The sequence below is a fragment of the Saccoglossus kowalevskii genome, chromosome 5 (assembly GCF_978046115.1).
Source record: "Saccoglossus kowalevskii chromosome 5, keSacKowa6.1, whole genome shotgun sequence".
Classification (NCBI taxonomy): domain Eukaryota; kingdom Metazoa; phylum Hemichordata; class Enteropneusta; family Harrimaniidae; genus Saccoglossus; species Saccoglossus kowalevskii.
The window spans coordinates 41,076,293-41,090,958 of NC_140645.1; the positions used below are offsets into that span (position 1 = coordinate 41,076,293).

Genomic DNA, 14,666 nt, shown 5'->3' on the forward strand with positions numbered 1-14,666 from the left:
TAATCAATTCGTATTCGTAGTCTGTATATCAAGTTTCATTATATAACAAGTTTCATTATAATCTGATAAGTTGTAACTGAAATATATATGGAAAATCTGAAAATGCTAATTTATGCAAATTAGACAATTAATTATGTTCCAAGTTTTATCAAATGATTGATCTTCAGGATATCAGCTAAGATAGCTCCGCTGTTAGCGATGCATATTTCAATTAAAGAACAGAAGATATCATTAGAAAATGAACAATATGCATAGTATCAAAGCAATCGGACTTGCTATTTTCAACAAGAATTCGAAAATATCGCTTTTTACCAAAAATTACAAAAATATTCATCAAAATTAGATAATTGAAAATATCATCAGGAAATGAACTAATCTGAGAAAAGTTTACCTGAGGTACCTATATGTATAGTATCAATGCAATCAGGTTCCGCTGACTTCATTATCATGGAACAAGAATCAGTAAAGTGGTATTGTGGTTGACGGTTTCGGACTAGTTGTCGAAAATACCATTTTTTACCAACAATGACAAAAATATTTACTAAAACTCCAAATTTGCATATTTTGACACAAATTTAACAAATCTGACAGCGGACCACTCCATTGCTGCAAATATCAAAACATTTGGACTTACGGTTTCGGACTAGTTGTCGAAAATAACATTTTTTATCAAGAATGACAAAATATTCACTAAAAATCCAAATTTGCATATTTTGACACAAATTTGATAAATCTGACAGAGGGCCACCCCAAGTACAAATATGATTGTAATTGGTCAAGTACTTTTTAAGAAGAAGTTGTTTAAATGAAAACTTCACGCGAGACGCGGTACATGGGACACGGGACGGACGCCGCCGGAGATACCTCTATACCAACCCCTATACCCCTATATCCTATACTGAAATTACAAAAATAATCATTATAATTAGAGAATTGAACATCAAACATCAAATCTATATATATAATAGCAAAGCAATCAGACTTACGGTTTTCAACAAGAAGTCGAAAATATCACTTTTACCAAAAATTACAAACATATTCAACAAAATTAGAGAATTAAAGATATCATCACAAAAAGAACAAATCTGGGAGAGGTCCACATGTAGTACCTATATATGTAATATCAAAGCAATTGGACTTTTGGTTTTTAACAAGAAGTCGAAAGTATCACTTCTTAACAAAAATATTCACCAAAATCAGATAATTAAAAATATCATCACAAAATAAACAGATCTGAGAGAGGTCCACATGTAGTATCTATATATGCAATATCAAAGCAATCGGACTTATGGTTTTTAACAAGAAGTCAAAAATATCTCTTTTTACCAAAAATGACAAAAATATTCACCAAAAATAGAGAATTTGCGATTTTGACATGAAATGAACAAATCTGAAAAAGAACCATCCAAGGTACTTGCATACCATATTTGGAAACATTCTGACTTGTGGTTTTGAAGAAGAAGTTGAAATTGTAAAGTTGACGACGACGACAACGGATGAAGACATACGACGGCGGACAATCAGTAATATGAACAGCTCCGCTGTGTATCACTTTTTACCAAAAAAGACAAAAATATTCATTAAAATTAGAGAATTGACGATATCATCATGAAATGAACAGATCTGAGAGGTTCACATGTAGTACCTAGATATGTGATATCAAAGCAATCAAAGAAAATAGTCGAAAATATTACTTTTTACCAAAAATGACAAAAATATTCATCAAAAATAGAGAATTTAAGATTTTGACATGAAATGAACAAATCTGAGAAAGAACCATCAAAGGTACTTGCATATCAAATTTGAAAACATTCTGACTTGCGGTTTTGAAGAAGAATTGTAAAGTTGACAACAGGCGACAACGGCCAATGAACAGCTCTGATGTGTCGACTTTGTCAATAGCGGAGCTAAAAAGTCTAAATTAGCTATTTATGCCAGTCAGGTTGATTAAAAAGCACAATTGAAAATATAATGAAAACATTCAGGTCTTTTGCATCGTTTGCAAGCACCTAATACCAGCCGAATTGAAATATAATAATATAATAATATAATAATAAATAACCACCCCCTATCCGAATTAAAAATAGTAGTATTGCCCACCAGGTGTACCTCCAGGAATTATGGGTAAAATCAGTAGAATGGTCCATGCTGAGGCACATTAGCTTCCAAAGGACAAAGCGCCAGTGGCTGGGAGGTGGGTTGGTAGCTTTATATAGGTAAGTATTTAGAGTGAATAATAAACAGGTTGGAGTAATGAAGCAGCCTTATAGTTTATGGCGTCACTCCAATCAATATCAATATTTGTGTTGGATAAGTTATATAAAATGGGCTTGAGCCAGAAAATAAGAGGGCAAATCCACAGGAACCACGGTCGCACCAATCCCAATCCCAATTAAGACACAGTGTGAATTCAATGCATACATTCGAACAGAATAATAAATGCATACCAAACACTCTGAAAATGAACAGCCATAACTTGAATGATGCTGCCTCATTGCAAACGAAAGAAGTTAACAAAACATTTACAATACAGAAAACTCAACCTAGCCAAGGGCCCCCAAGGGTAGAAGCTACCTGCAACTGTCCTGATAAATGCCCAAGTCCAACTCTGCAACAGAAAGTCCAGTAGCAAGTAACTGTATGTGCGAGTTTGAGTCAGCCTGAAAGACTGCTAAATCAGCTAATGAGAGCTTGTAACTCACTGCATCTGTCAATAGCCAAGGTTATCAGAATCGTGTCTTTCTTAACTAAGACAAATTATAGTGACACGAGGATTATAGTGCCTCACGAGGAGCTTGCTGAAGAGACTCCAATACTAATGACAAGAAGCAACATGATACAGCCAAACACAGGGCCTTTGAGCAGTTCTTTAATAGCTTCTTTCTCAAGCAATGTTCCTAACCAAACTGATGTTGGCTGCAGACCTGATGTTTCCCATCATGCATAGGGTTTTATTATTCATATTTGCCACATGGTTAAAAAGTCTATCAGTGGGACATAGAGGAATACTGCAAGTGGCTCCTGAATGTGAGGATAGCATGTACGTGTGTATGTGGAACAGTCCCGAAAATGCAGACATGTTCAACTGAAGAACAGACAGTAGTCCCGAATTATTGAGAACTTACCGTAGCTAAACTATTAGTAAAGACTAAAGGAGGTGTGTCCACTTTTTACTCGGCCCGAACAGTGTTTTCATTTGTGTGTTGTCTGATAGAGCCAACTTCCAGAGTGCCACTAATATTAGTGAAATTGGGGGAATGTGTTTACATCAATGTTGCATCCCATGCAAGTGCTGTCTGGCAAGGGGTGTGTGTTACAAACACCAGTCTTTGTGTGTTTAGAAGACAACAGTTCTGTGGCAATCTGATAAGTGATCTTCCATCCCATGCTCAGAATTTGGTCCAAGTCTGCAATAGTGCAAAGGCTATGGTGTTGTGGATCTCCGTGATGCGCTTTCACTCTAAGGTGATGTTGTGCATTTACCACAAATCGAGAATAATCACTGTCAAACTGTTCAAAAGTCATGACCTTGTGTCCCCCTGCTTAGGTAGGTTCTGGTTGTAATGTATTTAGCTAACTAAGCAGTGTTCTATAGACCCTTGGTCTGGTGATCGATCATGTGTGCTAGCAAGCCCCTGATGTGTCTGTCAAATGGACAATGTTGGTACGGGCTGTAAGAAAGACATTCCGTCTACCAGATGATCAGGGATGGTCAACCAAACTAGTGGGAGGTCAACCTACCAGGCTCTCTTGGAGTATATCTACACAAGTGCAGACTGATTGTCCAGCAGAGAGTGTTGTACTGTTCTGGTTGTAATGTGTCCTGAGGGATCAAAACTCCTACAATGTCATCCTGCCGACCACCTTCTTTAGTTTCCGCAGTGTGGTTAGTGGCTCAGAAAACATATAGGCTATTATTACCCCAATCCTGCTGTTGCGCTTGACCAAAGAATGGAATAAACCCACTGTGCTGCCGATCTCTATCCCCAAGCAAGTCAAATTTTGGGTCAGCTCTAACTGCAATTGCCCAGATTTACGACCAGAGAAACCAGTCATATGTACTAGTATACTGAAATTCCCTACCTTGCACATCCTCGAAAACACCAGTGATGTAGATCGAACAGAAGCACTCAAAACTGGTAGACAATTTTTTTCTACCACAAAGCTCAACAGAGGTTGGCTTGCTTGGTGCAAGTATGTGTCCTCGGTGTAGTAGCATTCGTGCAGTCAGAATCATACTCGTTTTCATGGTGATGAATCGGGGCATGTCCAGTAACACAAGCATGACAGCAGGCAAATTTTTCTCAGCCGATACTTTGCGACGATGATTGTCATCCAGCTTCCAAACATCCAAATAGTAATTAACACAAATTTCACAACAGGAGAAACATCATCATCATAATAATCATAGATCATTACAACAGATATCATTGAAGGTGGGACTTCTAAACTTCCATTTAGACAAATATCTAACTTGAATAACTAGGGATAGTAATTGGAGTGACACCAGTAACATTGGCTAACTATTACGCAAATTCTGTAATTAGTGTGAACAAATTTAAACCCCAAACTAAGAAGGTCTGTACATTTTTTCAAAGCATCTATGAAGCAAATTTCATTGAAATGTGTTGATAGGGTTTTGAGATAATGGTGGAACATAAACACAGACTGGGTAATTCCGCAAAGACTCCCCATTGTGTGCTTCCTTTTCATTTGTATTGCTGTGATACAAGTTGGTAATTGTCCAGGTTCTCGCATGTTTTCAATTCTAAACCTCATGACTGTGTGTAGAATATGTTAAACCTCATGAGGCACAACTGTGACATTTAGAATTTTAAATTTATTTCAACTTGTATGATTCTCTATAATAGTAGTAGGAATTCGTATTTGATGACATAAACCAACAGTCACATTTACTTTATGTCTTGAAACAAAAAAAAAATCAGTCAATATATCAATTATAATTCATTAATCCAATTATTTTTTGGCATGTCAAAATGATGAACTTAGACCACACTGATTTAATTTTATGGATGATATCCTCTGGAGACCCCAAAACTAATGCGAGAGGGCAAAAAAAAAATCCTGCCAAAAAAAAAAATCCTACTAAAACCACAGGACTACGGAGCTGGTATTACGAACACAGAACACAGTGTATCAAACCAAAAACAGGAAGTCTTCATTTGTAGGAGGCACATGTTGATGTACACATCTCGTATAGCTGTCTAAACGTCACATCTCCCTGGCCGACGTCAATTGCATACCAGTCTACAACAATCCCTACGTTTTTCCTCTGAACTTTTATGCTCACGTATATTGGTGGCGTGATTGCCATGTAGGAATTCCCGGGCAACGCAATACGCATGTTCAGAAGATCATTTACGACAAAATTGGCACGTTTTTAGGTAGTCCAAAACGAGTTTCACGACAAGCCGGTGTTTTGCGACAATATGAGTCGGCAAGTTCCGGACAGAAAACCCATCTGTCTCGTTGTCAAAGATTTTTTTTTTTTTTTGAGAACAGGCGAAAACTAATGCGCGCGCGGATGTCATTCATAAACTTAAGTTGGTGTGGCCTTATACTGACAACATGAATGCATATTCCATTCAAGTTTACATTCATGGATAGAGAGATAAAACCTAGAAAACATCTGCTTGGACCATATTCCTATTAGAAACCATCAAGGCAAAGGTTAATTTTCTGAAATTAATGTGAGTTTTAACATCATGTGGGTATTGCAAAACAAACTGATAAATACATATCAAGGAAAAGCAATTTATTATCAATGTATCTATATCACATAATTCAATCAACAAATTATATTACTTTTGAATCTCACTTATATTATCAAATGTGTATGAATGCTGGTTCCTGTTATCAAAATTTTCAGTAGAAACAATTACTAAGTGCATGTACTTAGAAAATGATATTTAAAAAATATCCCAAATGCATCCTGTGTATGTGTGGCACCCAAAGAACTAGTAACCATAACAAGTGACACTGCATATGTACTATGCAGTGTAATACTAACAAATTAGAACGCCAATACAATGCAACAGAATCAATTTGGGTTACAGATGCTTCTGGAGTAGACAAAAAGTTTAGAGCTTTTCCATGTCAGTTTACATGTTTTGTGGTCTTCAAACGATAGTTTTCCAAAAATGTTATCACTCATTTCTTCTCTCAGCAATGGTTTCCATGTGAAAGTATTTTGTAATATTTCTTCAAAATTAGCTCAGTGACATGAGATAAAGATTTGACATTGTTATCCCATCTTCAGATTTTCTAAAATATTACCATTTAATTTCATTAAATTTCTGAAGAGATAATATTAAATCATGATATGTGAATGTGAATTACTCTTGCACAAAGCGAGTACTGCAAATTTAAGTAGATATAAAACTTAAATTTGGCTTAAATTCAAATGGTTGCTCTGTCTGGTTCTTATATGGGGCAGCTACTGCAAATTATATATACTGTTATGTACATGCATGATTGATTTTGAACAGCATACAAAGGCATGTTATTCGATCTATGTGATATTAAGTACAATAAAACAAATTTTCGAGATAAATTTTCGCAGGTTAGTGAACATTTCTCTCAGGTTCCTACAACATGGAGTCTTAGTCACATTTGGGGAATTTTGCCTTCATGGGTCCCATATGATCTTGAAATCGTGGGAATTTCTAGCAGTGAAAATTACACGGTTTACAATATATTGCCAAGAGATTGATTTATCGTAAAAGATGATTTCACTTTCATTGCAGTTCACCCTATCAATCTAGACAAGTTACGACTTCTTTCAATTTGTTTTCACTCTGTGTGGTACCAATAGTGTCATCAATATTTTCACTAATTTTTACATCTTTCATACCAGATATCATTATCTCATGCTCTGTGTCCAGATGTGAAACTGGATGACCTTGGCATTCAGACACTCCTGAATCTGTACTAATATTCAAACTTGGATCTTGACTGGTTTCAGGATATTTTGTCTCATGTTCTTGTGTCTGCATAAGTCCAACAAGCTGTTCTTTATTTGGAGACTCTAGATTCTCACCAGTAGCATCATTTGACTTTGCAAGACCACTGCCTGCCGTGGTTTGAAGGTTGTCACCACTAGACTCCCTAAGATTGTCACCAGTATTACGACTAACCTCCCTAAGACTGTCATCCACATCACCACCAAACTCCATGACAATATTACCAGCATCACCACCAGCTCCAGCAGCAGGGCTACATAATAAATGTAAGTGTTCATTAATTGTATTTCTTGACTGGCCTCTCCCCAGGTTAGAGAAAGAAGTGAAATGGATGTGAATACTGTAAAACATGTCTTTTTTGCGAGCATGTCTTTTTTGCGAATTTAGTGAGAGAACTGATTCGCTAATTCAAAATGGCCGCCAAACAAAGAAATCAACAATGACAAGAGATAATATGCTAAATCAACATTTCACTATTACATCATTTTATCATAATTCGCTAAAATTGCATCCGGCTTTTTCAACATGTTTTACAGTAATTTATTTTCTTTGATCATAAAATTCTGGGGTAGAACTCTGAAATTGTTTTTTTCATTAGAATTGCTGTGTGTTTTTTTTCGCTTTCAAGTGTGTAAAGTTCCTTTTTTACAATCTCTTTTTGTGCAGAATTATTTTTTTCAACTCCCACCCTAACTTTTTAATGTGACAATTTTTCTTCAAATCAAACTTAATACGTTTGTGTGTGTCAAACGAAATTTTAAAATAAACTCAATACAAAAATATTAGACAAGTCAAGTAAAACCTATTTTCATTTCTGCAATTCTGGACAATCTAATACAGGAAATTATTTACTTTGTTTAAAAAGAATTGACGTGGGGATAATTGTTAACCCTTACCTATCTGAGATACCTGATTCTTGTTTTATTCCAGTGTCCCCTCCCTCCATCTGCAGGTCAGTTTCTGGAAGCGTTACTATGATTGAAATTATGAAATATGAATCATAAAATTCACCAATTCATGTACTGACCCCATAATGGGATATAAACACTACAACATACACACATGTACTGTGAATTTTTCAAACCTCTATAAACTATGGAGTACAGTGAAACTTGTATATAACAACCACCCAAGGTACTTGAAAGCTGAAAACCTTCCTGAGTAGTCAAAATGTATGGGGAAAAAACAGTGACAAAGAAAAGAATTATATAGAGATGGATTAATTAATTTATGAATAACAGTACATGTATATAATTAAAACAATAATTTCATATTGTCAGCAAAACTTAGTTGAAAGCTTTCAATTTTGACACATCCAATAATGAAAGTAATTAGCTAGTGACGTCATAGCATTGTATCTGTTAGCGCTGATATAACTTTACATACCTTGAAATTGTAAAGACTGCCAGTATATATTGTGGGCATGTAAGGTAGATAAGATGGAGTCCACTGCTGAGTCACATGGTATAATTTCACCAATAACAGGGCAGGAATCACCTAATAATGTCTTGGTGCACATTGCCATGGATACAGAGATGGAGTTTAAATTATAGCCACCCTGAAAAACAATAATAAACTGAATGTGTAGTTGTAGTAATTTATTAGCGAAGCAAATCTTTCTGAACCCAATAATGTTCACCTAGAAGGTCTTTAAATCAAATGACAAAATGCATCATGTGTAATGCTTTATGTGTTATTGTTAAGAACTCCCTATGCTTTTGTAAAAGAATTTAATGTAAACAGAAACTAATTTAATAGATAGGAAGAGATAACCAGTAATTCACATTCATAATGTGTGTTTCTCTACGTAATTTGACATCACATACTGCTGAAATTATTCTCATTGAACACACTACAAGATTGTCCAGATCATTCAGAATTTTATATACTTGTATAATATATAATGCCTGAAAATTACAGTTTATGGTGAAAGACTCATGTTGACACTTTCAACTCTCTGGCGTTTCATTTTTTCGGATATGAATTTGATGACTATATACTCTCGTAATAATTTTTATTTTGGTTGACGTCAGTAGACGCCTCCAGAGTGCTTCTCATATATGGCTTGAATTGATACAAATTTGATTTCGTGATAATGATTATTATTATATGTCTATCACTGTAACGCTACAGTTACAGGGTTTGATCGGACTCCACACAAAAAAGTTTGCTGATTCTGTTCTGAAAATTTTGGATTTCGGCATTCCCATCATTCCTTGAATGGAAAAGATGTTTAATACTAAGGTTATTACGAGGATACCTCAAATGATACCTCATCGACCTCCGCTGCATGTCGGTCTATCCTTCCACTGTACTGTCTTTGTGCGTACTTAGAGGTATTCTCATAATAGCTCATATTATTATACATCTGTCACCATAACACCATAAGTTACAGCGTGCCGTAATTTTGCGGTATTTTACAGGGTACATGTATTTTCATACTACCATATTTGGAAATGTGAATTCCAAATATGGAATGATTACGCGCGTAAGCGTCCTCGAATAATAAAAACAAACATGGCTGCCACCAGGATTTGACCGGACTCCATACAAAGAGGTTCGCTGATTCTGTTCTAAACTTTTTGGATTTCGGCATTTCCATGATGTATCCTTGAAGGGAAAAGATGTATAATAATAAGGTTATTACGAAGATACCTCAAAGTATGCACTCAGACAGTACGCTGTCGCATCGACCTTCGCTGCACGTCGGTCGATACTGCCGCTGTACTGTCTTCGTGCATACTTTGAGGTATCTTCGTAATAACCTTATATTATATATAAATATATAGTGAAGTATTTTTTTAAGATACTCAGACATAACAATCAACAAATCATATTCTTATCAACTAACTTTAACATAAGGACATAAATGAACTTACCTCCAAGACAAGAATGACTTTACCATTTGCTAATGTACACAACATATGTGTTAAGTGACTATACCCTTCAGGAGTTATGTGATATCCCCCCTGAAAAAAAACAACTTTAGGCAAGTGTTCTATCACAATATTTGTAGCACAGTAATTCTATGTTTCTAGACATTATACCTAGCCCTTCACTTCATCCATATATAAAATACTGAGCACAAAAGACACGAATCGCCAAAATGATAAAATTTAGTCCTCTTTTTTGCTTGTTACCTTTCTTTTATTACTTTCAACCAAAAATTAATTTGTAATTTCATTATAGTATTATTATTATTATTATTATAATTATACTTACTAATGGATCCCCCTTAGCAGCATCAAATCCTGATGATACCAATACTAATTCAGGACAAAACTGTAACGAGAAATAACTATATAAATCATATTAAATAGTCATTGTCAACTTTTGACAATTCTACATAGGAAAACACACTTGTCTACATGTTACACGTGTGAATTAATTGTAAGTTCTCATCAATTTGAGATGTACTATATTGTTGGTAATAAATTATGTCTTCCTGCCACAGAGTAACATGTTGAAATGAAATCACTTACTTCCATAGCAATTGGCATAACAATTTGTTGAAAAGCTGCAATATATTCAGCATCTCCCATTCTAGCCTGTTGAGATATAACATATGACAACTTAATATATTGAATAATTATCTTCATACAATCTCTTAAAGACATCATATATATTCCAAATAAGGACTGATGTAATCATCTTCTAAGATATCATTCTCTATATAAGGAGTGATACCTGAATGAGGTATCCTACATTCACCCATATTAGGTGGGAGCATAGGAGTGACCCGATTGTGTAATTACTCATCACCACTACAGGCTGACTGGTTTGAAAAATTGTAAACATTCCAACTTAGCAACTCGATATTCGAAAACAGTGTCTTACCCCATTCCACGCAATATTGACATTGTAACCTTTTCCTTTGTCTATGCCAATTCTATCATAATTGGCATCAGATGAACTTGGATAAAAGTATCCGTTGTCATAGCGATGTAATGATATGTACAGTACTGTGTCATCATTCTCAAACATATGTTGTATACCATTACCATGATGAATATCCCAATCAATAATTAAAATCCTGAAAAAATAAGATGTATAATTTATACCAGTGTATTACCTAGGTTTGGTTCACTTTAGTTCTTTTAGCACCATCCACAAAATAGTTCCATTTATATTTCATATCAGTATTATGATTTTACAACAATTTTATTTGCTTAAAGTAAAAGGCTGTTCAAAACAATGTAAATTTCTTTATTTTTACATACTAGAAATTTTATGTTACAAGGAGGAAAAAATGAAATAAAAATATAAGGTCACTTGCTTCAAAGAAAATTGGTGTACAAAATGGAAAGAATGGAGTTCATATTTTGTCTGTTTTGGGGGATTTTCCAATTTTTTTTCTATGGCGAGGATCTCAATACCTCATAAATGATATACATTGCCTTACAACATACTTGTTCATGTATAGAAGTAATAACAAATTGACATTCATTGTGGTCTATGCTAAATGTGTATGCATACATGTATTATTTGACAGCTTTTCTCAAAAATCAAATAAACAGTGACTTAAAAAAGTCCAAATACTGTAATAATATTTAAATGATTAATTATTGACAGACTTTGACACAAAATATTGTCACTTCTATATGCAGTTAAAATATGTGCACATGTCAAAACTCATGAGTAGAATTTTACGGTAAATTGAAGCATATGGAAATACAAACTTGGTGGTTTTAGAAAATAACAAATTAAATTAGAACATGTTACACAAAGTTCTCCACGACAAATGGCATTAAACGGGTTAAGGCCAAAACTCCACTTCAGAGTAGAACTTTAGGAGAGCTTGGATTTGCATGAGTTTAATGTACTTCAGATATTTGAAGGGAAAAGTATTACATCATTTTTACAGAGCAATTAAAATAATCTTACCTTTTGAGACCAAAATTATTCTGTGCATATTTAGCAGCTAAAGCAACATTATTAAAAAAACAAAAACCACATGGTTTGTCTTGTTCAGCATGATGGCCTGGAGGTCTGAAAAAAGAGAAGTCAGACACATTTGTAAATAAACTATGCAAAAAAGCATTAAGGGACAAAATACTGAGACAGAATAAATTAAATAGCAAGCTGCTCCTACCTGACAATACATACACCATTCCTAACCTGCAAAAAATGAAGATAGCACAAGTTTATTGATTATCTGAACATCAAACAAGATTTTAATAGTTCAACTGGAAGCACCCTCTACAGGCAAAACCCACCAATAGATTTAACATACTCGTATGACTGAGGAATACATTTAGATGGCTAAATGTACCCAAGAAACGAAAATAGTCAGAATCTTTCCAAATTACAAATATACATAAATAATGTGAAAATATCGTGTTCTTTGGGAAATTATTATTTTAGTATTTTGTGTATAAAATTAATTTCATTACAGCTTTTGAACATGCAATGAATTTCAATTTTTTTTTTCTAGCATCTCCTTAACTACCAAGATTTTGCTTCTTAACCGTCATGCAAGCCAGAATGCAGACTTATCTCTTTGCTATAAAGAAATGTATCAATTATTCAGAAACTTCAAATACAAATTAATATATCAATATAAGGGCAGTGGTCATCACGCAGCATGTATTTGACTTTTGTGTAAAAACCAATATATCACATTGAATAGTGCAATGGCCACCACCCTTTAGCAAACGCTTATTATTTACCTTTCCAGTGACCACTTCCTGTACAACATTGAGGACACTACCGGCTGCCAGACAGGCACATTTGTAGGAAGACTGCAGATAATAATACACAAACACTTTTAAAATACACAAGGAAATAAATGAGAGAATAAAAATAAAAATGTTTAATGTTCCTTGCATCAAGGAAACAGTCAGCAAGACATTATGACTATGCAGAACATACATTATTTTATTTTTGACCATATCTGAGAGAGGTCCACAAGTAGTTATTGTATGTACAATATCAATTTGAAAGCAATTGGACTTGTGGTTTTTAACAAGAAGTCGAAAATATCACTTTTTACCAAAAATGACAAAAATATTCACTGAAATTAGAGAATTCAAGAAATCATCATGAAATAAACAAATCAAAGAGAGGTCTACCCAAGGTACATATACACCAAGTATCAAAACATTCAGGCTTTTAGTTTTCAAGGAGAAGTTGAAAAAGTAAAACATTGACACAGACAACGGGCGGCGACGACGGCTGACAATCGCTCATACGATAAGCTCCACTCGACAAAGTCGACAGCAGAGCTAAAAAAGATTTAAATTGTAATTTATTTTAGCTATTTTCCCTGAAGGGATGTTCAGTGAAAACAAATCCAGTGAATATATCTTTTTCTCTATGTTTTACATTGAACTCATCAAAAATCAGTGAAACTAAAACACCCAAAAAGTCTTTTCAGCGAAAATAAATTCCAGCTAAAATAAAGTATTTCACTGTATCTAGTTCAAAAAAAAATTATTGTCAATTGTTTAGCAATTCTCAATAAAGCTATTGCTTTAATTATTTGTGAAAACATTACTATACCTCGTGAAAGTAAATAGAATTGAAATTAGAAGCCAGTTCAATTAGTTGTCGATTCTTCATTCCCTGAGATTTCTTCATCAATTTGAGATGATCAGAACTGTAGAATATAAAATAGTAAACATCAGTGTTTAATATTTATTGTGAAACAAAGTAATGAACAATGATAATGTGGTACCTTTGGTAATGAACCATTTAATTAATGAGTTAATTGTTTTAGGTTGAGACAATAAATTACAATCAAGGACATGAATAAGTTTCGAAATAAAATTGCAAAAATAGTAGTGTAAGTAAACAATGAAATGGGAAAATCATAGCACAAACACAATAAACACAAACCACAGCAGTTAACAATAAAAAATCTCAGTCATACTAGTAAAGTTAATACAAGTATTTGCTCTATGGTATATGTACAATGTTGATTTGCAACCAATTTTCAAACAAAAGAAGTAAAAAGTTATGCTGCCATTCAGTACATTTAAAATGCAAGTATTTTACCATTAACTCAACCTGAACGCCTTGTTACATTTTGATTCAGTTTCTTTCATTTCAAGGTTTTTCAAAGCAAGATATTATATTAACATTCTGATTGGGTATACAACATAATTTTACATTGAAGGACTCCATATACACATACTGTAAAACATGTTGAAAAAGCGGCATGCAGTTTTAGCAAATTGTGGTAAAATGACGTAATAGCGAAATGTTGATTTAGCGAATCTCACTTGTCATTGTTGATTTCTTTGTTTGACGGCCATTATTAATTTTAATTTAAGTCATTAGCGACATCTTGAATTAGCAAATCAGTTCGCGAAAAAGACATGTTTTTTCACTGACATTTGTTTAAATCATGCTTCTGTAATCCACCATTGATGTGTAAACATACCTGTGTAATAGTAATATCTCATCATCTGTCGCCATCCTGGACTGAGAGAAAAATATGAGTTATCATAAAGTGGATTGTGAATGAATAATCAATATTACATTTGAGACCCGCCGTGACGCCATTCAACTAATGACGTTAATGTTCTTTTTTTAAGAATGGTGTGTTGATATGCTTGAATTTAAAAAAAAAAAATTGAAATTATTGATATGCTAATTATTGTATATTATAGTGAGAATTCACCTTTCTACAATAAAACTTTTCTCATACAATGTTATCGCTTGTCCAACTATAGTTGCTGG

General features: G+C 34.1%; 1 protein-coding gene across 1 annotated transcript in view; it reads right to left on the reverse strand.

The window, feature by feature from the left end:
• Positions 1–5,755: 5,755 nt before the first annotated feature.
• LOC102803980 (protein deacetylase HDAC6-like) overlaps positions 5,756–14,666 on the reverse strand; it is a 32,404-nt gene continuing 23,493 nt past the window's right edge. The window contains exons 21-32 of the mRNA XM_085499425.1: positions 14,368–14,408; positions 13,485–13,581; positions 12,653–12,724; positions 12,076–12,101; positions 11,868–11,972; positions 10,821–11,016; positions 10,466–10,531; positions 10,206–10,265; positions 9,863–9,952; positions 8,370–8,541; positions 7,880–7,955; positions 5,756–7,236 (exon numbers count right to left, since the gene is read on the reverse strand). Of these exons, the coding sequence (XP_085355551.1) occupies positions 6,777–7,236; positions 7,880–7,955; positions 8,370–8,541; positions 9,863–9,952; positions 10,206–10,265; positions 10,466–10,531; positions 10,821–11,016; positions 11,868–11,972; positions 12,076–12,101; positions 12,653–12,724; positions 13,485–13,581; positions 14,368–14,408 (1,461 nt within the window). The 3' untranslated portion in view covers positions 5,756–6,776. The remainder of the gene's footprint in view (positions 7,237–7,879; positions 7,956–8,369; positions 8,542–9,862; positions 9,953–10,205; positions 10,266–10,465; positions 10,532–10,820; positions 11,017–11,867; positions 11,973–12,075; positions 12,102–12,652; positions 12,725–13,484; positions 13,582–14,367; positions 14,409–14,666) is intronic.